This window comes from Lissotriton helveticus, chromosome 5_1 (genome assembly GCF_964261635.1).
Source record: "Lissotriton helveticus chromosome 5_1, aLisHel1.1, whole genome shotgun sequence".
In the NCBI taxonomy this organism is placed as follows: domain Eukaryota; kingdom Metazoa; phylum Chordata; class Amphibia; order Caudata; family Salamandridae; genus Lissotriton; species Lissotriton helveticus.
In genome coordinates this window covers 1645240398-1645263754 of record NC_136065.1, presented here as the reverse complement: position 1 = coordinate 1645263754, position 23357 = coordinate 1645240398, and the positions used below count along the sequence as shown (strand labels likewise).

At 46.7% G+C, this 23357-nt stretch overlaps 1 protein-coding gene across 2 annotated transcripts in view; it reads right to left on the bottom strand.

Annotated features, from left to right (window-relative positions):
• Window positions 1–19519: 19519 nt before the first annotated feature.
• LOC144753754 (uncharacterized) overlaps window positions 19520–23357 on the bottom strand; it is a 162665-nt gene continuing 158827 nt past the window's right edge. For both annotated transcript variants that reach the window (XM_078641339.1, XM_078641340.1), the window contains exon 3: window positions 19520–20248. In XM_078641339.1, the coding sequence (XP_078497465.1) occupies window positions 20042–20248 (207 nt within the window). In that variant the 3' untranslated portion in view covers window positions 19520–20041. The remainder of the gene's footprint in view (window positions 20249–23357) is intronic.

Here is a 23357-nt window from a genome sequence, read left to right as displayed (position 1 = left end):
AAAAAGGTAAGGTTGTCAACAGTTATAGGATTGTTTGGTCTGGCTTTAAATGAGACGGCTTGTCTCAATAAGAAATTCCCAAAATAAATCAAAAATGGTCTGGGGAATTTACTGTTTTTGTTTTTTTGAAACAAAGGCAACCTATGTACTCTCTGTAGCTGGGAGTCCCAATCCCAATCTGAAAGATCGCTGAAGGCTCTTTGAAATAATTTCACCGCGAACCCTCTCGGGTCGGTCCCCTCCATTCCTTCTGGAATTCCAAATAGTCTGAGATTTTGTCTCCGTGCCCGATTTTCCAAATCCTCAACTTTAGCTTCTAATTTGGAAACCCTTGATGCATTTTCTTTAACAGTTGAGTCAGTCTTACTGGCACCTTCTTCCACTTCTACTAAACGTTGTTTAATGTCCTCTATATCCTTTGTCACTCCACCAAGGCCTTGGCAGATATCTCTCATACAGTCTTGTAGCTTGGTATTATCTTCTCTCAACTGCAAATATTGCTGCTGACTCTCCATTCTTTGGACCAGAAGAGTTTGCATAATTGATTCCATTGATATATTGTTTGATGTTGTTTTTGAAGAGTTCTGTGATATTATCGTCTCGTGTGCCTGTGTAGATATCGATGTATGACCCATCGATGAAATTGAGTGTGGGGGGTCCGTATTTGTTTTGTCTACTAGCTCATCCCTGACTTCCAGTGGGCAAATAATTATATTTGATTCCTCAGTCGCTATATTTAGCGTTTCGAGCTGATCTCCTGCATTGCCCACTGGGTTTCCCGCTGACAAGGTTTTAGTTCGTTTTAGACTTGATATTATACAGTCTGAGTCTTCGCTTATCCTCTTGGGGTTATCAACTGTGACTTCATAATCGATACCCACAAGTTCCTTGACCTCAAGATTGTCAGTAAGAGTAGGGGTAGGGGTTGGGGTTGTTGTCAAGGAGGCCCCTTCTCTGTTCGCATTATTTAGATCAGCGCCAGTTTCGCGCGTGGAGGTTATTATTTCCTGGTTCGCATATGATGATTTCTTTGTAGGGTCCGCTATGGAGTCTATAACGCTTGTTTTATTGCCCCCCTGAGAGCTATGCACATCTTCGGGACTTGTGCCCGAAAGTCTTAAAGCCATGTTCTTGACACCACCCTTTGCCTCCATCCATCTTCTCAATGGGCTATCGTCAATTAGGCGACTTTTCTTGTTTCCAGCTGGTTCTCTAATTACTGATTTGAGAGCATGATTTTTTGGTTTGGTTTTAACCTTCATTTTAGTTTTCCTTGAGACGGTTGATTTACTAGAAAGAGTTTTGAGAGTATCATCTATTTCCTCTTCATCAGTTAGTTCCTCATATTCTAAATTGGAGTCTTCATCTGTTAATTCCGTAATTTCTTGGTTTAGGCCGTCTCCAGACTTTTTCCCCTTCATTTTAATTTTGTTCGTCTGTAAGTTGGGGTTTGTGTTTAGTTCCACAATATCTGCCCCCTTTTTTAACATTGTATCTTGTACTTGCTTTTGGCTTGCATTCATCGCGTTCACTGCATATGCTCCTTCTTCACCAATTATCTCCAAATCGGTTTCATTTTCTCTTAGTGTGGAGCCCCCAATACTCGACTGATTCTCTAGAGAGAGGGTTTCTATATTGGCTCTACGGAGCTTATCCGAGCCCTTGCTTCCGCTCTTAATTTCGAATTTCTCAGCAGAGAGTATATTGGTAGCTAGCGGAGCTTCATTCATATTGGTAGCAGTTTCTTTATTTTTGTCAGTATTCTCTTTGAGTTTCGATTTTGCTACTATCCCGGGCTCAGACTCCTTACACGTTCCTTTATTGTTAATCTGCACAAGCTTCGTGTCAGAACCCAAAGTTACTTCAATTGTGTCAGCAGTTTTTTTAGGTTTGGTATTTTTATATTTCCCACCATTATTGCTCCCAGTGGCTAGTTTAAGTTTCATTGAGCGCTCGATTTGTGCCCCATTAATATCGCCTGTCGCTGCAGCTGTTGCCATCATACCTGTGTTCGCTTGTCTCAGTGTTTGGCAAATCTTCCGGCTCCTTGCAGACCTCGTCTGCCTCGATGACATCAGCTCCTCCGGCTCCTCCGACACCAAACACTTTGGCGTCGGTAGTGTTGAACGCAGCGTCAGGTGAGCGCTCAGCTGTGAGGGAGGCAGGGAGGGTCCAGAGCACGCCCCACTAACCAGCCTCTCGGTTGTGCGGGTAAGATTAGCCCTTACGTGAGTCCAGGAGCGGAGCAGACCGTTACGGTGAAAAAGCAAGACCCGAAGCATTGGTTCCTGGCGTGTGGTGAAACGAAGTGGATACGGTAATGGAGCGATGCTGAAGCAGTGTCTGGAACGGTAAATTCCGTATTCAAGAATTCTCCAAAATCTATTAGCTTTCTTGCTGCGCACCCTCTCTTTTTTCTTTAACGGCTTTCCAAAATCAGCCGTTTAGGTGTGTTGCCGGTGAGTCGAAGCTAATCGTGGCAGAGCAGCCCCATGAAGCGACCTTCACTCGGCGGTATCAGCCCGCCATCTTGACTCCTCCCTCGACCGCAGTGAATCACAGTCCCGCGATGCTGGATACCACAATACTATGCCGAAACAGAGTGTGAATTCAATGCAGTTTTTAAAAGCAGACCTTTGTTTGTTTATACAAGAACTAGGAACATAAAGGGATTGTTGTCACCTAACAGCGGATTATGTCAGATTAACCCACAAGGGATGAAAAATTGTTTGAATTGTGTACACTGTAACAATGTCGTAGTAAGCAGCAATATGACATATCCAAGAATGGGTGAAACAGTAGCACTCAAACACGCACCAGATTGTAATATAACGAATGCCATTTACTGTTTTAAATGCCTATGCGGGCTCCTGTAAATTGGCAAGGCAAAAAGAAAATAAAGATTAGGTTGACTGAAAACAAAAGTATGATCCAGAATAAGAAAGCCAAATCTAATTTAGTGATATACCGTATTTTGGTAGTGTTTTCCGGATCCAGTCTGATGCCTGGGTTAATTCTATGGCAAGGAATCTATAACTAACATATGTTTCTTACAGATATATCGTTACCGAAGGTAAGTAACTTGTTCACCTGAAAGAAACAGTTAGTTATAGATTCCTTACCTTAGAATAGATACCCCAGCAATACCAACCCCAGAGGTGGGTCTGCAAACAAAGATCACACCAGAAAGTCCTGGAGAACAGAACGGCCAAAGAAGCCATCTCTCCGGACTTGGCTGTCAAGGCAGGATTCATTGGTGAATGCCCCGGTTACTTACCGGTAATCTTCATTACTCCGAGTCCATGTCTTCCTCGCCACAGTAATATACATATGAGCCTCCGGCTCCACACAGAACTCCAAGTAAAATAAAAGAGCAGCGCTCTAGTCTCCCCTCCCTCCTCCAATATGGCCCCAGAGGCTTCCTCCAATCACATAAAAGGACACATATCAAGCAGCTCAGCCTGAAAAACCAAGCCGCAGACATGAAGCCACCACCAGGGCCTGGAGGGAAGGGAAACTATACTGTGGCGAGGAAGACATGGACTCGGAGTAATGAAGATTACCGGTAAGTAACCGGGGCATTACCTCCTCGTCCTGTCTTCCTCGCCACAGAAATATACATATGAGCCGATACCAAAGCAATCAGCTTCATGTAAGGAAACAGACCACACCAACAGTGCAGCGAAACATACTTTAATATACAGAGGCACAACAACCCAAAAAATGGACAACCTCTAAAGGCACCCCAGCAGTCAAAACAGAAGAGGCAAACGAAACAGAACCCCCACCCCCAATCTGGAGGCGGTAATGGGACATGAAGGTATGCGGAGAAGACCACGTAGCAGCCCTGCAAACATCCTCCATAGACACCCCTTTGAAAGAAGCCCAGGATACAGCAACAGACCTGGTGGAACGACCCTGAACAGGAAGAGATGGAACCACAGAGACCGAAGCATAAGCCAAAAGAATGGCTTCCTTAATCCACCGACTGATCGTGGACAGGGAGGGCTTCATACCCTGACGCGACAAACCATAATTCACAAACAAGCAGTCAACCTTACAAAAGGAAGAAGTGCGAGATAAGTAAATCAGCAAGGCACGCCGAACATCTAAGAGGTGCAAAAGGGACTCCACAGCCGAGGAGGGATCAGGACACAGAACCGGAAGAACCACCTCGGCAGACCGGTGAAAAAAAGAATCAACTTTAGGAACAAAAGTGGGATGAGGGCGCAAGACCACACGGTCCGCCAAAACCAACAAAAACGGGGCAGAACGAAGGAAAGCACCCAACTCCCCCATACGCCTGGCAGAGGCAATCGCCACCAGAAACACCACCTTGAGAGTCAAAAACTTCAGGTCCACAGACTCCAAAGGCTCGAAAGGAGCCAACTGCAAGGAACGCAAAACCAAAGGAAGGTCCCAAGGAGGAGGACACATGATAGGACGTGGGCGCTGGAAAGAAAGAGACTTAAAAAGTCGAGCAACCAACGGAGAAATGGAAACCAAAGGCAGGACATGAAATGCCCGAATGGCGGCCCACTGAGCCCGAAGGGTCGAAATGGCCAATCCCAACACAAACCCATCGTTCAGAAAGTCCAGAATGCGAGCCGGATCCAAAGAAACCAACTACAGCCCATGATCAACACACCAAGAAGCAAAATGATCCCAATGCTTGGCGTAAGACTTAAGCGTAGAAGGCCTCCGGGACTGCTGTATGACATCAGCCACAGCCACCGAACAACCCTCACGCATCAGAGACTCCCTCTCAAGAGCCAGGCCCGCAGACCCAGGGAACGGAACACAGGCAGAGGAAGAAGAGGACCCATCAGAGGATACGGCACGAACGGCAAGGGCCACCCCGGAGACACAGCCAATTCCCTCAGAAGGGGAAACCAAGGGCGACGCTTCCAACAAGGAGCAATCAGAAGCACCAACGACCCCTCCCTCTTGATCTTCTGTAATACAGTCGGAAGTAGGGGAACAGGGGGAAATGCATACAGCAGACCCTCCGGCCAAGGGAACGAAAGGGCGTCCACCCTCCAGGCATCCCGGCAAGGCATAATCGTGCAAAAACAATGAGTCTGGGCATTGTCCTGGGAGGCAAACAGGTCCACAATCGGACAACCAAACATCACCTGCAACCTCCTGAACATCCACCTCGTGAGAGACAAGGACCCCATGGAAGGAAACACCCGGCTCAGACAATCCGCCACAGTGTTCTCTGCACCAGGCAGGTAGATGGCAGACAGGGACTCCAGATGCACCTCCGCCCAAGAACCAATCCGACGAGCCAGGCAACTGAGGGAGCAAACCCTGCACCCCCCTTGATGGTTCACATAAGACATCACAACCTGATTGTCCGTCCGGATTTGCACGTGGTGACCCTGAACAAGATCTGAGAAGTCCAACAGACCCAGAAGTACGGCCTTCAGTTCCTTGTAGTTGGAGGAACATGACAAAACCGACTGAGGCCAAATCCCTTGAGTCGCCGAAACCCCCAGAGTAGCACCCCATCCCAGCAGGCTGGCATCGGTAGTGACCACGCGGGTGGGAACAATCAGAAAAGGGCGGCCCTTGGACAGATGACCCACGTCCAACCACCAACTCAGGACCACCCGAACCTCCTCCGACATAGGAACCAGAACATCCATATCGAGGGAACAGGGGTCCCAATGCGATAAAATGTGGGACACCACCGGGTACATATGGAGGCGAGCCCACGGCACCGTCAACAATGAAGCCGACATCAGACCCTGAACTCGTAACCACAGGCTCACAGGATGAGAAACCCCCACCAACAGGGAACGAACAGCAGACATCAGGGACAAAACACGGGGAGGGGGCAGGAACACCATCCCCAACTGAGTCTTGAACAGAGCCCCAATGAAAGTCAATTCTTGAGCAGGAACCAGGGAGGACTCCGGCACATTCACGAGGAACCCATGATGCGCCAGAACATGGCACACCTTCTGGACATGCAACTCCGCCTTAGGAAGAGAAGAAGCAGAAATTAGAATGTCGTCCAGATAAGGAAAAACACTAACTCCCTCTCCATGCAAATGTCCAATAAGAGGAGCCAGAATCTTAGTAAAGATCCGGGGAGCAGAGCAGAGCCCAAAAGGCAATACCTGGAATTGGTAATGACGACCCTGCACACAAAACCGGAAAAACTTCTGAAAGTCTGGATGAAGAGGAACATGAAGGTAAGCATCCTTCAGGTCCAGCGATGCAAGGAAATCCCCCTGAGAGATCAGAGGAAGGATCAAGGGAAGGGAAACCATCTTGAACCGCAGGTGAGGGATGAAAGTATTCACCCACTTCAGGTCCATCACCGGACAAAGATCCCCGGTGCGCTTGGACACCAGGAAAAGTATCGAATATACCCCTTCTCCCAACTGATCGCTGGGCACAGGAACGATTGCCTTCTTGACCACCAGGGAAGCAATGCCGTCCAAAAGCGCCAATCGTTTTACAGGATCTCTGGGACAAGGAGTGGCCCTGAAACAGTCTGGGGGCGTCCGGGCAAATCCAATGCGCAAACCCTCCGAGATCACCTGAAGCACCCATTGGTCCGACACAGTCTCCCGCCAAGAGTCCAGGAAGCAAGTGAGTCGACCCCCAACCGGACCCACACCAGGAGCGACCCAGTCAGGATTTGGAAGCAGGAGCGGAGGAGGCAGAAGCGCCGGAGAACCGGGACTTATCAAAGGAGGGAGCACCCCGGCCACGCCCCCGTCCACGAAAGGGCTGACCAGCCCGACCCCTCTTCGAGGTACCAAAAGACCGCTGGGAACCAAAGGCACGGAATCTGCCAGGACGGTCAGGAGCAAGCAGTTTACGGTCCTCCGCCGTCTTCTTCACCATGTCGTCAAGAGATGAACCAAAAAGTTTAACCCCAGAAAAAGGGATTTTCATAAGCAAGTTTTTCTGTGCAGCATCAGCCTTCCAGGAACGGAGCCACAACTGACGCCTCGCAGCCACAGAGGATCCGGCTGCAGAAGCAGCAGCCCCCAGCGAATCAAAGGAGACATCAGACAGCAGACGAACCTGCTGCTCCATCATCGCCAGGGTAGAAGAAACATCCTCCCCCTGGTCCAACAACTCCGACAGAGACTGAAAATCCTTGAGTAAGGACTGGATCGTGTAAGACGAATAGGCCGCAGCCCTGATAGAAAAATTGGCAGCCGCAAAAGTGCTTTTCACAGCACCATCCACCTTACGGTCAACCGGGTCAGCAGGAGAAGAGTCCTCCGAGACAACGGACCCATGCGAAGACATGCTAGCCAACAAAGAGTCAACCTTCACGGAGGCAGGGTAATTCACCGCAAAATCCTGAAGAGGGTACCTCTTACTCAAGAAACGAGGAAAGGAACCTTTGTCAACATCCTTCCATTCATTCTCCAGGACCTTCAAGACAGAGGAATGGAGAGGCAAAGAATCAGGCTCGGGACGACGATATTGCGAAAACAGGTCGTCCTCCAGAGGCATCACAGAAGCAGGGAACACCAAGTTTTCGCGAATGTGGCCCAGCACCTCCTTCAGGTCGGCACCTTGCACAAAGCGACTCCTGACATCAACCTCCTCCTCATCCGCGGAATCAGCATCAGCAGCATCGCCATCAACCCTCGCCTTTTTAGGAGGAGGGACAGGAACATGACCCCGCAAAGCAGCAGAAACAGCAGTATTTATCATCTGCTGCAAAACTTCCATAGAGGGAACATGCACCCCTGAACCGGAAGCCACGTCCAAAGGATCAGGATCATCCACGTTAGAAGAATCCATGACCGACAGCCAAGTGAAAGTAAACAAACACAGGCATAACGAAGAACAGCCCGGTAAAATAGGACCCCAGGTTGCTAGGCAACCCAACAAACTCCACCCGGACTGAAGCCGAAGGTAATAAAACATCCGGAAGAGCCGCGCGCCGCAGTAGGAAAGATGCCCAGACCGCAGCGCGCCAAGCCCAAACAGCCCCAAATGCGCTTCCCGCTCTGCAGGAAACGAAGAGGCATGAAACGCTGCCGGCGCGAAGACCGGCAGCAGGTAAGGCCGTAGACCGGCAAATGCACACACGGAAGCCCCCGGCTCCCAGAGATCCCGCACCCGGCCGTGTAACGTCCGCTCAGCAGGACGCGCGGCCGGGAAAGGATAGCAAAATGAAAAACGGCAAGTGGAAAACACAAGCGTCCCGCATATAAGAAAACAGAACCAAACCAGCCTACCAACCAAACCACGGAAGTCCGCTGAAGCAGGACACGAGGCAGCCAGGCAATAGAAGGGGGAAACAAAACATTAATAAAACGAAGGTAAAAGTATGCAAAAACCAACATAAGGCATCACACAGCAAACTAACTTCCCCCAACTAGATACCACAGGACAAGGGGAACCGCTAAAGCAGGAACCCCGTCCCACTCACCTGACCAGCAGGGAAACCACAGCACTCGGAGAAGTGCAGAAAAAAAGAACAGGCTGAGCTGCTTGATATGTGTCCTTTTATGTGATTGGAGGAAGCCTCTGGGGCCATATTGGAGGAGGGAGGGGAGACTAGAGCGCTGCTCTTTTATTTTACTTGGAGTTCTGTGTGGAGCCGGAGGCTCATATGTATATTACTGTGGCGAGGAAGACAGGACGAGGAGGTAATGTGTGCAGCCATGCCCACGTAGCTGCCTGACAGATGTCATGTAGGGGGATTTCCCATCCCAAAGCAATAGTTGCTGCAGTCACCCTGGTGGAATGGGCATGCAACCCCACTGGATGCTCCTACTTAGCCGAAGAATAACAGGTTTTGATGCACAGAACGACCCACATGGAGATGGTCCATTTGTCCATTTGTGCACGACCCGAGCTTTCTAAGCACCAACGTAACCAACAAAGAGTTGGTCATCCACCCGGAATTGTTTTGTGCAATCCAAGTAAAAGGAGAGCGCAGGTTTTGGATCCAGATGGTGGAGCCTCTCTTCCTCTTTCGAAGGATGGGGAAAGAAGGTGGGCAAAGTGGTGGTTTGGCCAATATGAAAAGAAGTTACCACCTTTGGAAAAAAAGGTCGAGTTCTGAGGACGACCTTGTCCGGATGAACAGACAAAAACGGAGGCTTGGAAGACAGAGCTTGTAGCTCACTCACCCTGCGCGCAGAGGTGATGGCCACCAGAAAAGCAGTTTTCAGAGTGAGGCGTCTGAGAGGAAAGTTATGTAGCAGCGCAAAGGGAACGCACATCAGATAATTAAGAACCAAGTTCAAGTCCCACTGAGGCATTACGAAGGGAACAGGAGGAAAAAGATGGGTAATGCCCTTCAGAAATCTATTTACAACAGGGGACTTGATAAGAGAAGGCTGATCAGGAAGCCTGAGGAAGGCTGAAATGGCCGAGAGGTAGCCCTCAAGAGTGCCCAGAGCAGAGCTTTGCTCGGCCAAAGACAGAAGGAGAAAGAGAACCTCAGAAAGAGGGGCAGAAAGGGGATTCTCAGGCTTTGCTGTGCACCATGCCACAAATTTGTTCCATCTGCAGTCGCACACCGTCTTAGTGGAGGTACGCCTGACTGCCGAGATTACATTACAAACTTCGGGAGGCAAGTCAAATGAGGTCAACTGCCGCCGCTCAATCTCCACGGAAGGAGGTGGAGGCTGGACCGGTTCAGGTGGAGGACCATACTCCCTGCTGCTGCGACAGAAGATACTCCCGAAGAGGCAGTCGGATCGGATGATGGATGGCCATGTTGAGCAGCTTGGGATACCAGACTCTTCGTGCCCAATCCGGAGCCACAAGAATGACTTGGGCCCGGTCGCGCTTGATCTTCTTCAGCACTTTGGGCAGAAGTGGTATAGGCAAAAAGGCGTATAGAAGCCCGTAACTCCACTTGCGACAAATAGCATCGCCTAAAGAGTGCCGCCTTGGAAATTCCAACGCGCAGAACTGCTGACATTGCACGGTCTCTTCAGTGGCGAATAGATCTAACCAAGGCTCTCCCCACAACAGAAAGAGACCTTGCGCCACCTCCGAGTGAAGATGCCATTCGTGATCCATCATGCACCTGCTGCTGAGTTCATCCAACCTGGTGTTCATTGAACCTGCCAGGAGTTGAACCACTAGGGATATGCCCTGATGTTCCAGCCATGTGCAGAGGCGCATGGCCTCCTGACATAGGGTCCATGACCCCACCCCACCCTGCTTGTTGCAGTACAACATGGTGGTGGTGGTGTCCGTCAACACCTGCACTACCCTTCCCCGGACAGAGGGAAGGAATGCTTTTAGTGCAAGATGGATGCCCGAAGCTCCAGAAGGTTGATGTGGAGATCGGACTCTGCTGGAGACCGTAGGCCTCTGATCTCCGCCTCTCCCATGTGGCTGCCGAGAGGGATCTGCCGTTGACCCAATTCTGGTTCGTGAGCCACCACGGCATTTGTCGTGCAGGGCCCTCCGAGATCTGGACGCAATCGTACAGATTCCTCTGATGCAGCGCCCACTGGAACTTCAGGTCCCACTGCAGAGCCCACATATGCCACCTGGCTACCAGCAGGATGCAGGAGGCCATGAGGCCCAGCAGCCTCGGGGTCATCCTGACTGAAACCCGGGGTGGAGGCTGACAGATCGTAATCATCCCGGACTCGCTGGTCGGGAGGATAAATCCGAAACTGCGTTGTGTCCAGGGCCGCTCTGATGAAAAGGAGCTTCTGAGAAGGCCATCAAAGGGCATGTCCATAAGTGTGGATTGGACATCCTGGGCAAAACCAGTCAAACGCAACCAGGCGTAGCGCCGAAGGGCTACTGACATGGCAATCGTCCTGCCAAGTGCGTCGGCGGTATCCAGCCCACAGCGGATAGTAAACTTCACTGCATCTCTCCCCTCGGCAACTGCACAGGAGAGCACGGCCTGGGCCTCTTCCAGGCACTGAGGCAGCACTTGCGCCACTTTATCCCACATAGAGTGGGAATAATGGCCGAACAGACATGCAGTGTTTACCGACCGAAGTCCCAAGCTGGAGGAAGAAAACATCTTCCCAAGTTGGTCCAGCTTCTTGGATTCCCTTTCAGGTGGAGCTGTAGGGAAGGCGCCTTTGGACGTAGAGGCTTGGACCACCAAGCTCACAGGGGTAGAGTGTTGGGAGAGGAAAGTGGTGTCGCCAGCGGCCGGGCGGTGGCGTCAGGCAACCATTCTATCCACAGGAGCCCCTGTGTTTGGCCTGGACCAGGTGCCCAAAAGGAAGTCCATTAGGGCCTTATTGAACAGCAGCAGGGGCTCAGAAGAGCTCCCTGCCATCTGAAGCACCTCTGTCAGGAGGCTAGTCTTGACTGCCACCGTAGGAAGCTCAAGGTGGATAGCCTCAGCCACCCTACGCCACACTACTGCCTATGATGCTCCCTCCTCCGTAGCCACGGTAGGAGGAGACGACATGCCTAGGGCTGGGGAGGTATCCAGACCACTGGCAACCCCCAGTTCCTCTCTCCAGTTCAGCTCATACTCCAGCTGGTCCGTCAAAGGGTCACCAGACCCCTCCGAGTCTTCCTCACTCTTCTCTGTCTGCCAATCTGGTTGAAAATGGCAAGGGTGGTACACAGGGCCAAAAGTACCCATCGGCACCGGAAACCCGTGTGGGGCGATGCCAGTCCAGCTCTGTATCCACATCAGGGTTGAAGCTGGGGTCAACGCCGGCTGGGGGTCCAGCCGGCGTCGGCTACAGATGTGGTGCAGTTGGAATTGGCGCCGGTGGAGGTGTAACGAAGTCGACCGGTGCAGATCCAGATCCAGGCCTGGATGCAAGGGGTCCTGCTGTGCCGAGTCCGGAGCCGCCAGCGTCGAAGGCCTAGGGCCCCCAGCCGAGTCCGCGGGGCCCGAAGGTATGCCGGCGGAGTTGGGCTGCCCAAAGATGGCATGGATCACTTTGTAAAATTGACACAGCTGGGCAGCGGTCGCTCCCAGTTGCAGGAAGGCCGGAGTTAACCCTGAAGGCTTTGTACGCTGAGCTGCGGGAGGGGCACCACCGGCACCCTGCGTCGCGTGGGCCGATGGACGAGGGGAAGTGGAAGAGTGACAATGCTTCTTTGACTTCTTTCAGTACTTCGACTTACCTGACCCTGAGTGAGAAGACTTAGACAATGAGTGGTGGTGATGGCTCCGCAATCAGTCCCGCGACCTCCCTCGGGAACGGGACCATGAGCGACGTGGAGCCGAATGCCGGGCCTCAAGGACCTTTCAGGACCACTCCCGCAAAGACTTCGGAGCCATGGTTCGGCAGTTGGAGCACGACTTGGGGTTGTGGTCGTGCTCCAGGCAGTAGAGGCACACACGGTGCGGATCCATTACCGAAATCAGTCGGATACAGAAACTGCAGGCCTTGAAACCGGGCATCCCTCGTGCACCAGGAGGCGATGGAAGACTCAAAAATGAAGTTGACAAAAGTCACAAAAACTCAAAAAGTGAATGGGGGTACGGCTCTCTCCGGATCCGCACTTCCTGGCGCAGAAAAAGAAAGAACTGACTTCAGCGAGCTAGATTGGCATCTATGAAACTTCCGCAACTTCATCCCGCCACCGACAGACGCGGAGTCGACTGACGCCACCGACTGATGCGCAGGGGTACTGCTGATGAAAATTTTTCCGGATCCAGTCTGATGCCTGGGGGTAGTTCTAAGGTAAGGAATCTATAACAAACTGTTTCTTTCAGATATGCTTTGCATTGAATTGCATTAATACTCCTAGAATGCAGTTCAGTGTTGAAAATTCATATCTCTAGAATGGAATATAGTGTGATTATTGAAGCCCAATTTAGAGGTTGTCAGACAAGGTACTATCCTGCAAATTAAAACAAGTACCCTGCCTGCCAAACCACTGTAATATTTAATTTGATGTACCGACAGAGTATAGGCCTTCAAAGAAAGGCCAATATACCTCTAGCCCTATTTAGTGAGGATAGTGTAATTTTTTTTTCTAGTTGCTCACCGCCTGGAAAACCTAGCAGTGAGGGACAGGAACAAAATAATGATTACCCCTCCCCCACACACACAGAGGGAGAAAACCTCCAGCTGTGGGCATCATTAGTTTTGTTTTTCAGAAACAAACTCCTGCTTTGGGACTTTGCTTAAAAACAAAATGTAAAACATTTCGAAGACATCCATCAAAATAGTCAGTAGCATTAAACCAAACTTTTTGTATGTTGAAAGGAACCGCCATTTAGAGGGTTCCTTTCAATGTGAAGAGATGACCACTGGGCCGACATTCATCTCTGAATTTGACAGACTGTGGTCCGTCAGGGTGGTAATGTCCTCTTCCACCCTGTCGGACTGTACTCCATCTACCAAACATTAAACCTGACCCTCCATGTCATTTGGATACCCTACATCAGAGGTCTTCAATCTGTGGGGCACGACCCCCAGGAGAAGCCCGGAGTCCTGGGAACGGGGTCGCACATTTCCAGACCTAACTTCTGCCTGGAATACAAAACCTCCTCTTCCTGTTGGGCAGAGGTCAAACACGATCCTTAAAGTGCTCCAGCTGATTTTAATGGAGTGTCATATGCTGTAAAACCAAGAGGCCCGGCAGACAGGTAAAGCAATACTTCAAATCAGCCTTTCTGCCAGGCTGCCTGCTTGCCTGAATGAAATCTAAATATGTGCAAATGTAAAGGATGCTTGGGAGTTGTTCTGACTTTAATTTCTCGAATCCCTTCAAGCATTGTGATGGCAAAGATGTATGTTTTTTGTGTGGTGGTTAGCAACTGGGCTGTAAAGTTTGTGCTTTTAATGATAACTCTATTTACACAGCCTTAGTACCCCTGAGGAGGTGTTGAAGGGACAGTTGTGTAAAAAACACAATGCATTACGTATGGTTTGATACTGCACAAAGCTACTTTTTGGAAGCTCCATTTTATCCTAAAACTCTTTGCACATTTTGTAGCAGTTTATCTTATAATGTGTGTAATGCAAGTATAAAATAATGACTTACACATTCACTGTGCTTTCTGTCACAGGCTGTGACCTCATAGCACTAAAAATACACAAGTCACTATTTTCTACTGCATCAACCAAATTGAATTCTGTGGCTCTCTGGTTACACACAGACCTGTGCAGTGCATTAAATAATAGAGGTTTTATAATGTACTATATAGTATTAATTTTTTTTAATTTATGTTTGATTTAAGCTACCCATTATTTTATATGTATTTACCTGACAGTGAAAGACCTAAAAAACAAACAAAATATTTTAGGGCTGATTTATGCAATGCTTGCGCCGCTGGAGTGTCTATTTTTTTAAGCTTCGGCGGCACAAGCATCTTCATCATATCTATGAGGTGAGGCAAAGTCACCCTGCTTGGCTCTACATGGCCTAATAGATACGGCGGAAGACAAAAAAGCGCAAGGCGCTGCGTTTCCTTACTCTATGTGAAGCAGGTGTCCCATAGGCATTGTGGTGGGTGTTCTCACACAACGCCCATGGATGTTGATGCTGCCCCAGATTTACAAAACCATGTAAGCCTGGGGCAGTGCCTAAACCTTACGCTTCCCCAAACCAGGCGTAACGAGGAGATATGTTTTCATTTCTCCTCGTTTTTTCCTTTTTCCATGTGGACTGCATTCTGCAGCGCACATAGAAAGAGGAAAACCCCAAGCCCCTCTCAGGATTGTTTTGTACAGGAAGGTGCCCCTTCCTGCTCAAAAACCATCCTGCCTATGTTGGCGCTAGGCAGCAATTTGTGTGCCAACATAGGGGGGAAAGGACAAGAATGCACCATATTTCATAAATAGGGTGCATTCCTGCCCTGTCACATTGGCGCAGGGCAGCGCAGTAATAAGACGTGTAGTGCTGCCCTCGCCAGTGACTCATTAATGAGGTCCTTTGTTTGTAGCCACACCTGGGAACACACCCTTAACCACTTACCTTTATTTGCTAAACACAGTTTAATTTATTTCTCCAATGTATAAGTGATTTGCTGTGGGAATTGGGGGCGTTTATGGTTGTCGATAGGCAAAAATCTCTCATGGACAGTATGTCATTACATTTTGCTTAATTTTGTATGTTCTGGCCTTTTCTGTGTTTTTTTGCTCAGTGGCTATGCATTTTGTGAACTATGTGAGATTGCTCAAATATATTTGTGTTGCTCCCCTAAGGTGGTGGTTTCAGGGACATGCACACAAGCATCATAGCTGTAGCACAGGTAATGGCTAGGGAGGGGTTACTGATGCAAATTGGAGTAGATGGCACAGAGGACCAAAGAGTCAATGTTTGTAGATAGCAGCTTGCATACCTAAAGGTCCTTGACTCTGCTTATTCCCTCTTATTGGACATATCAGTGGACTCATTCAAGATAAAAGATAATAGCAGGACAGTCTAATTTTAAGGGATGAATGATGTCTCTCCAAGATGGCCGATGTCTTTTTGTGACATGTCCTGTTATTGCGTGACCCAGAATGGGAAATCGATGGTCGCAGCCATCTTGGTATGCTGATATTTTAAAACGCCAGTGTTAAGTATTGGGACATTCTATAGTCACTACATTAGAACTGTTCTGCGTATCACTAAGTTAAAACTTTCTTCCTGTTTTTTCCAGTTTGCTCAAACCATTGTTGCTTTTCTCGCTTCACTGCAGTTCAACACCTTCTTGTGTGCCTTCATTTCTGATGTTGTCTTCTGGATGCAGTGTTGGTTATTTCCATTTTTTTTTTGGTCTCATGTAATAAGAGTCAACCAGAATATATGGAATTGATACACTAAACGGCTTGCGGGGAATGAAAACCCTCTAGAAAATTACAGCAGCTGCTTCTTTTTTGTGAATTAACTCCATAATATCACAAACTGGTATTTGATGTATGGCATCTTTTTTTGTTGTAAGCAAGATTTAAAGCAATATAGGCCACCCAGTAACAGAATTGAGGGGGTCTTAGGCAACACAAATATTGAATTAGGTGGTCTCTGTTTGCAGACTACTGTAAGAACACTTACAAAAGCACATAGAGAAAACATAGCATAGGAGAGGTCATACGGGTATTCCACTCAACTTTGGGGTCTTTTCCCTACTTTCTTTCCTCTGGCTTTCTCAAGTGTTTGCATAGCAGTTGAACCCCAGAGACAAGGGGCCCGATTCACAGAATGAACTTAAGACTAAATCCTAAACTTACTACTTTTTGGTATTCAGAGAATGCACTTACTACTTTCGGGATTCACAGAATGAACTTACTACTTTCGGTATTCACAGAATAGATTTAAGACTACTAACTTTACGTCCGCACTCGTGCCGGAAATCCTGGCCCGGAGGTGGAGCTTCCAGCTTGGGGGCGGAGCTTGAACCCAGTGGGTGGAGCTTCCAGGCTGGAGGCGGGGTTTGCGGCCCGGAGGCGGAGCTTCCGGCTCAGAGGTGGGGATTTAGCCATGGCTGAAATCTCCACCTCTGGGCCGCAAACTCCACCTCCGGGCCGCAAGTTCTGCCCTCAAGCTGGAAGCTCTACCTCCGGGCCAGAAACTCCGCCTCCGGGTGTGGACGTAAAGTTAGTAGTCTTAAATCTATTCTGTGAACACCGAAAGTAGTAAATTCATTCTGTGAATCCCGAAAGTAGTAAGTTCACTCTGTGAATCCCGAAAGTAGTAAGTGCATTCTGTGAATACCAAGTAGTAGTAAGTTTAGGATTTAGTCTTAAGTTCATTCTGTGAATCGGGCCCTAAGATGGGTAAGATTGAGAGGCATCAGTTTGTTTTATCCCCTATCCCCACAGATGAACCATGAATCTGATAGACTTAGCTGGACTGTAAGTGACCAAAAGTTTAAAGTGGAAGTTGGCTATTGTCTTCATACTGGGCCGTAGAGAGACTGCAATTTGGTGCTGCTATATTGGTTTACAAGGGCATGGGTCTTTTTTACCAGTACCCTTAGGAATGTATTTTCTGACCTAATTAATAAAAAATCCTTGCCTTCAATAACGAAATTCCTTCCTCTACCCCTAAATGTGTTCTGCATTTTTGGTATTATTTGTAAAGTAAATGCTGTAAATGTTCTGTTGGAATGCTGTGATCACATGTTGAATAAGATGGCATGGGCGTAATTTAGGGGTCGCAGTTGCAATCCCTAGCTAAGCTACCACTGGCACTGCCTTTGTGAACCCTGGCCTCAGAGGTGGCAAAATCAGTGCCAAGAATACAGGGGTGTCTCACAATATCGAAGTCAGGCTCTAAGCTCGTTTATTATTCACTATCATTGTAAACAAATGTGGAGTAGCAAGATTTGGACCTTCACTAGTATCTTAGATTAGAAAAATAAAATGGTTCTAATGTATGTTGTGTGCATGCATGTGGGTGAGAGTGAGTTTGTGTGAGAGCGTGTATATGTGTGAGCATGTATGTTTGTATAAGGGATCATGGATGTGTGTTTGTGTGTCAAAATGAATAAGCATAAGTGAGTCAGAGTTAGAGTGAGTGAGAGAGTGTGAATGAGTGATTCAGGGTAAGAGTGAGTGCACAAGAGCAAATAATAATATCCACATTTGTAAAGCACGGACAATCACCCGTTAGGGTCTCTAGGCGCTGGGGGCCGTCTGGAAGATTAAGCAAGCTATTGCACAGTCATATGGTGCTGGGCTAATCTGCTGCCAGCGCCGGGGATCAAACCGTGATCCCCAGATTCGGGACTCAGTCGCCCTTGGCCGCGGCACCACACCTCTTCCTTAGGTAAAGATAATTGAGTGCAAGTCATTGCTAATGATAGAATGAGTGTGAATAAGTGAATGTAAGTGAGCTTATGTTGATATGCTTGCAGATCCGCTGGTATGCTTCTTGGCTTATAGGAAGACCCTTGACAAAATGTTGGCACTGGAATCCTGCTGTAAATACTTACATATGGGATACTGATGGCAAAATGCTACTGCTAGCACTCTGTTGGTAAATCTCGGCAGGGAGTACTCATGAAACAAAACCAGATCTGGCCTTCTGGAGGAAATTCTTAGCATAGTTGACACCTGTGGCAAATTGATTGTGATGGCACACTGGAGAACATTCTTTTGCATACGGGAAGACAACTGTGGGATTGTCATAGGGCCATCCATGACAAAATGTGGTCCTTGACATACTAGACACAACCTTTGACATAAGGGAACTCCATAGTGCAAGAGAAGCAGTATTCGGAAAATCTGGCACTGACATATTGTATGTAATATTTATGCAAATGGGGCCACCATAACAAAATACAATGCTAACAATTGAGTTCATTTTTGACATAAGGGGAACCCATAGGACATTTAAAAAAAACATAATTGAGTGAATTCATGGGAACTGTCACATTTCAGTAGCTTGGCACACTATGAAAGGACTTGAATATTTAGGGCCTCATTTACAATATTTTGACACACGGCAGTGCAGCAAGACTTCCTGGTGCACTGCTGTGCGATACAAGAAAGGGGCAGAAATTTGTTGCATATACAAGATACGGCTCATTTCTGTCCTTCTTACCTGCGCCGGCACACAAACAGCAGCCTTGTGATAGCCCAGACACCCTTGTGTCATTTTGCAAGGGTGCCTACCCTAAGGGGATGATTGTTTTTGTGCAGGAAGGCATCCATCCCTTCCTGCACAAAAACAATCATAAAAGCCTTTTTTCTCTTTCTATGTGTGCTGCAGAATGACTTTACATGGCCTTGTAAATATGGGGAAGCCGCTGTGTCGATAAAAGTGAAGCACCAGCGGTGCAATGAGCTTTCAAATAAGCCCCACAGTGGGTGTTTTTGTAGAGCCTATGCTTTTTTAGCAAATGTATGTGAAAATTATGTATTAAAATGCACTAGTACAGCAAAAAATTTTTAAGTGTTTCTCAGGGAAGAGAACCCCTCACCCTTTGTTCTCCTGTAGAAGAATATATAATATTATATAATATTAATAATGCAATTAAATAACTTCAGTAATGTTAAATATTGTGATGTCATCAGGGTTATGTGACATCACTTATTGGAATGATGCATGGTTAAAGGTGACAATGCTGGGTCAATGATGCCACTTCTTGTAACATCATTAAGGTCAAAGGGTATATGTCACTTCCTCTACCCCTGGCATTTTGGTGAATCGACGTCCTTGGACATTGTAGTAGATTTAATCATGTCTGGTTTCTGGACCACAATCTATAATCATTCGTGAGATCTTATCAGCAGTAAAACCGGTTGATCCCTAACATGTTTCCCAGCTAGCACACAGATGTAATGTGGACTGGGAGAGGCGATTTGAGAGCTCGCTTCTTATTGTGTTGCCTTCCACGTGCTTTTCAATTGCCACAGTCATACATATGTATTTCGAAATCTGATTCTATTTAATGGTAGTATTGATTTTAATATTATTTTTTATCTGGGGACGCCTAACTCACATAGGACGACAACGCGTACTCTGAGGTTGCCAACGGCCCAGAATAATTATTATGAACAAGAATTAATGTTTGTTCTTTGATCCTTGGTGAAACCTTCCGTGGAGCTTTGAAAAAGCTCATGAGCACCCACAAGAGTGTAGCACGTGTTGGCTGACTTCAAACCAAGAGAGCTTCTTTAATCTCCATGGGGTGACACTATATGGATCTTGAATCCTGACATAAAATTCATGAAAATTACTTTGTATGAACAAATTGCCTAAACTCAAAACTTCTTTAAGAAATTTTGCAAAAGGTCTAAATCATCATGATTACAGAGAGCCTGAAATTGGTGTTATAGGTTTCCTACCATTTACGGAAGGTTAAATGTGCACTAATGCGCCATATTTCATTATGACAGGGTGAGGCGCACATGATAGCATGTAATCCCTCTATGTGGTCAGTCCTACAAAATACATCCATGTGTTCATGATTCTAGCAGTGTGAAGGTAAGCAGTAGGAATACACTACATTGAAAATTAAACCACAGAGACAACATCACAGCTTTCTGTCTTGTATTACACTGCAGATCCACAGATTACTCTCCTGAGTATTTCCAGTGCCGGCTAATAGCACATACCGTAACAAGCTGAGATCCCTTCAACATTTACTAGAACACAGCTTCATTTTCTGGTAAGTTAACCCAGAAGACCAAAGCTCCTGGGCAGTGGTCAGGCATCAGATGTCTTCCAGTATTGCTGGATGCAGATGACACCTGGGGCAGACTTTCAAGGAAGATGGACTGCTCAAACGCTTTGCCCGTGCTGACTGGCGGCGGGAACGGTACCCTGGTACGGGGCTTTGGCAGATTGGGCAGGGACTTTGCACGAGAGATGGTGAAATACGAATCTGCTTGACTGACTGCACCTCCAGACTATCAAAGACCTGCAATGAAAAAAAATAGCTTATTTAAATGTAAAGAATTGTATCCACTGAGGGATCTGGAGTACACTGATTCCTAGTCACATGGAAGACAGGTGTCTATTTCACTTTGTAACATCATTTGTACATTGCACGACGTGCACAAAACACCCCCTCTTAAATCTATGAAGGCTACTAACCAGCTCAGATGGTGCTTAGTGAGATTTCATATATGTAATGAAGCTAAATGGAGATTGACAACAGAACCTTTGACTATAACACACATGGAAAATTCATAACTGTTATGTCCTCATTTGGAATACTGAAGAGGTCCCAAGAAGCACTTTGTGACATCTTAGGTCTATCTCTAGTTCACAGGTTTCCCTGGCTGAGCCATGTTAAGAGATACTTGAGTTATCTTGGTCTTAGTGAATATTGGTTGAATCTCTCATTGATCCGGCCACCTCGAGAGGTTTTGGCATCTCTTTAGGAAACACATTGGATCCTCTGCTTCCCTTGGCAGCTGGTCACAGGTTTTCCTACTCCAGAAAAGTGTATTTCATTATAAGGAATTTTTATATTACATCTATCCGCCTTTTTTAAGATCACTTTATCTGAAATTCAGGTATGGAGTTCTTTCCATTGCTACCCACACATGGCAAATGTGTGGCCTTCATTTAATGGTGCAGAAGAATCAGCAGAACATTTATTGTTCTTTTGTATTGCCTACCGGAATCCTAGAGCAAGATGGATTGTGGCTTTATGCCACTATTTGGGAATAATGAAAGGTTTAAAATGCATTAAAATATGTAAAACTGCTAGTATGTCCGGAGACCCAAACTGGAGCTGTCTGTCAAGCTTTATATTTTTTCTTCAGGCGAGGTAGCACCGCATGAACCATATCCGAATTCCCCATTAACTTGAGCCTTTCTGACCAAATCAAATCAAAAATTTGCATTGCTCTTACAGGCTTCCAAGATTGCTCTTTAAAGACGTAAAGAAAACATTGATGATCTAAAGGCTTCATTGGAACATTAAACTTCTTTCAGCCCTTTCCAAAAGTGAATGAAACTTGAAAATATCATCCGTCTGATCTTCAGGGACAGGTGTGTCATCCTCTTCCCTTGGGATCACGATATCATCTGCCATAACATCTTGTCCTCCAACATATTGTGGAAGTCACCTTCTACCTCATCTACATCAAAATATACAAAATGATGGGAGTCATCGTTGCCCATATCTTCAGGTATTGATGGGATCATTGGACTTTGAACTTCTCTGGGTCATTCTCTTGGAGGTGTGGAGGGGTTGTGGTAACTGATGTGGAGGATCAATAGCTGGTAAAGGAATGGGCTGTTGTGGTGGTTGTTGTGGTACAAACTTTTGCAAATGTTCCATCATTTGTTGTAATGTACTTAAAAAATCCATAGGCACCTGAACTACTTCAGGGTGTACGCTCCTATGTGGAATGCAAGACCTTGAAGCATGCGTAATAATATCCTGTTGATAATCAAAGAATTATTTTCCTCCATGTCCTCTCCAAAATCCAGAACATATTTAGCATTCAATAGTGTTGGGCTATACACAGTTTGTGAACCAAATTTCCTTGCCTCACCTTCCTGATCAGATTGCAAAGTATGATTTGGTGTTAATGTTGAAACCGTCAATGGTGAAGGCAGAGGAGTGAAAACTGCATTTGATGTCATCACCGAGGTCACTGTTGACGGCATCGGTTCTACTGTTGACAGTATGGTTGGTGACAGAGTGAGCTAAAGGATGATGATGGATTAAACCCAGATCAGTTGACTGGGGGTGAGTGCTTGCTATTTTCAACACTCCATCCATCATCCCCTTTGGTTTTGCTTAGTATGGTTGGTGGGCAGGTTCCACTGTCAATGGGGCTGGCATCTATAGAGTAAGCGTCAACAGGATTGCCATCGACAGTATTGTCACTGAAAACGCTAAAGGGCTCATCTTTGACAGTCTTGTAGACAACATCTTCAACAGTAACATCCTCGACAAGGTTGACTCAAGTTTTGCAAATGTTTACTTCTTTTTCAGAGATTGATTCTCAATGAAGTTTGATGATCCCTTAGATGCATGTTTTCCTTGTTTAGTGACAGAAGGGATAGCTGCCAGCATTGTTCCAAATAAGTCTGACTGAAGAAACTATAAAAAGTCTCTTTTGCTCTGCCTTCCTGGAAATGCTTGGAGGAGCACTTTTCACAGAATCTTCCCCTGAAGAGGGTGCATCTCCTTTAGAAGGGGGAATATTCTCCTATGCCATCAAATACCAAGCCAATCTCCTATCTTTCTTCGTAAGAGTTTTAGATGAAAAACTCAGACAAATGTCCCATTTAGATGCCTTATGATTTGGATAAAGGAAATAATTACACTGTAAAGGAGGATTTTCAAAGTAAATCTTTTTAAGACCACAGGATGAACAGGTCCTGAAAAGAGATTTTGTGTCTTTGTCAGCCATGGTGACAGTTGGTGACTGTTGGCTGTCAAGTAAAAAGATCTCCCTTGCCCATAAACGTATGCAATTTCTCTATAAATAACTTGTTGTACTTCTGCAGCGAAGAAGGACTGGTACAATCCCACAGCAGATCAAGAAAGTAATACATTTAAGGTACAGTAAAAGGTCAGAGCAGAGCTCTGTCAGGGGACTCCTTTGATGTGTGGTAGAAATCTGAGCTGTGGTGGACTCTAGTGGAAGTAGGAGAGCTTAAGTTTTCACCTCATTTGCTGAGGTTTGGGTTCTTTCAAATGAGTTTGATATGCTACTAAATATATAATGTTGGTTCTGACCTAGAGCCATTTTACACTGTGTCATGTATGCTATATATATTTTACATTGTATACTGCTAATTTAGTGTCCTGGGGATTCCCGGTCTGATGAGGGAGAATGATTCAAGAATGTGCCTATATAAAAGATCCAATGGTGGAGACTGTAGGTTTCGCTGTTTCAAAGTTTCTACATGGTGCTTGGCCAATAAAACAAAATATTTTGAGCATGAATAATATTAAGTCTGAATTCTAACAGTGATTTTGAATATCATTTAAATAGTTTGATTTAAAATCGTTATGATTTTATTACCTTTAGTATTTGCCTGATTTTCTCTTTTAAAAA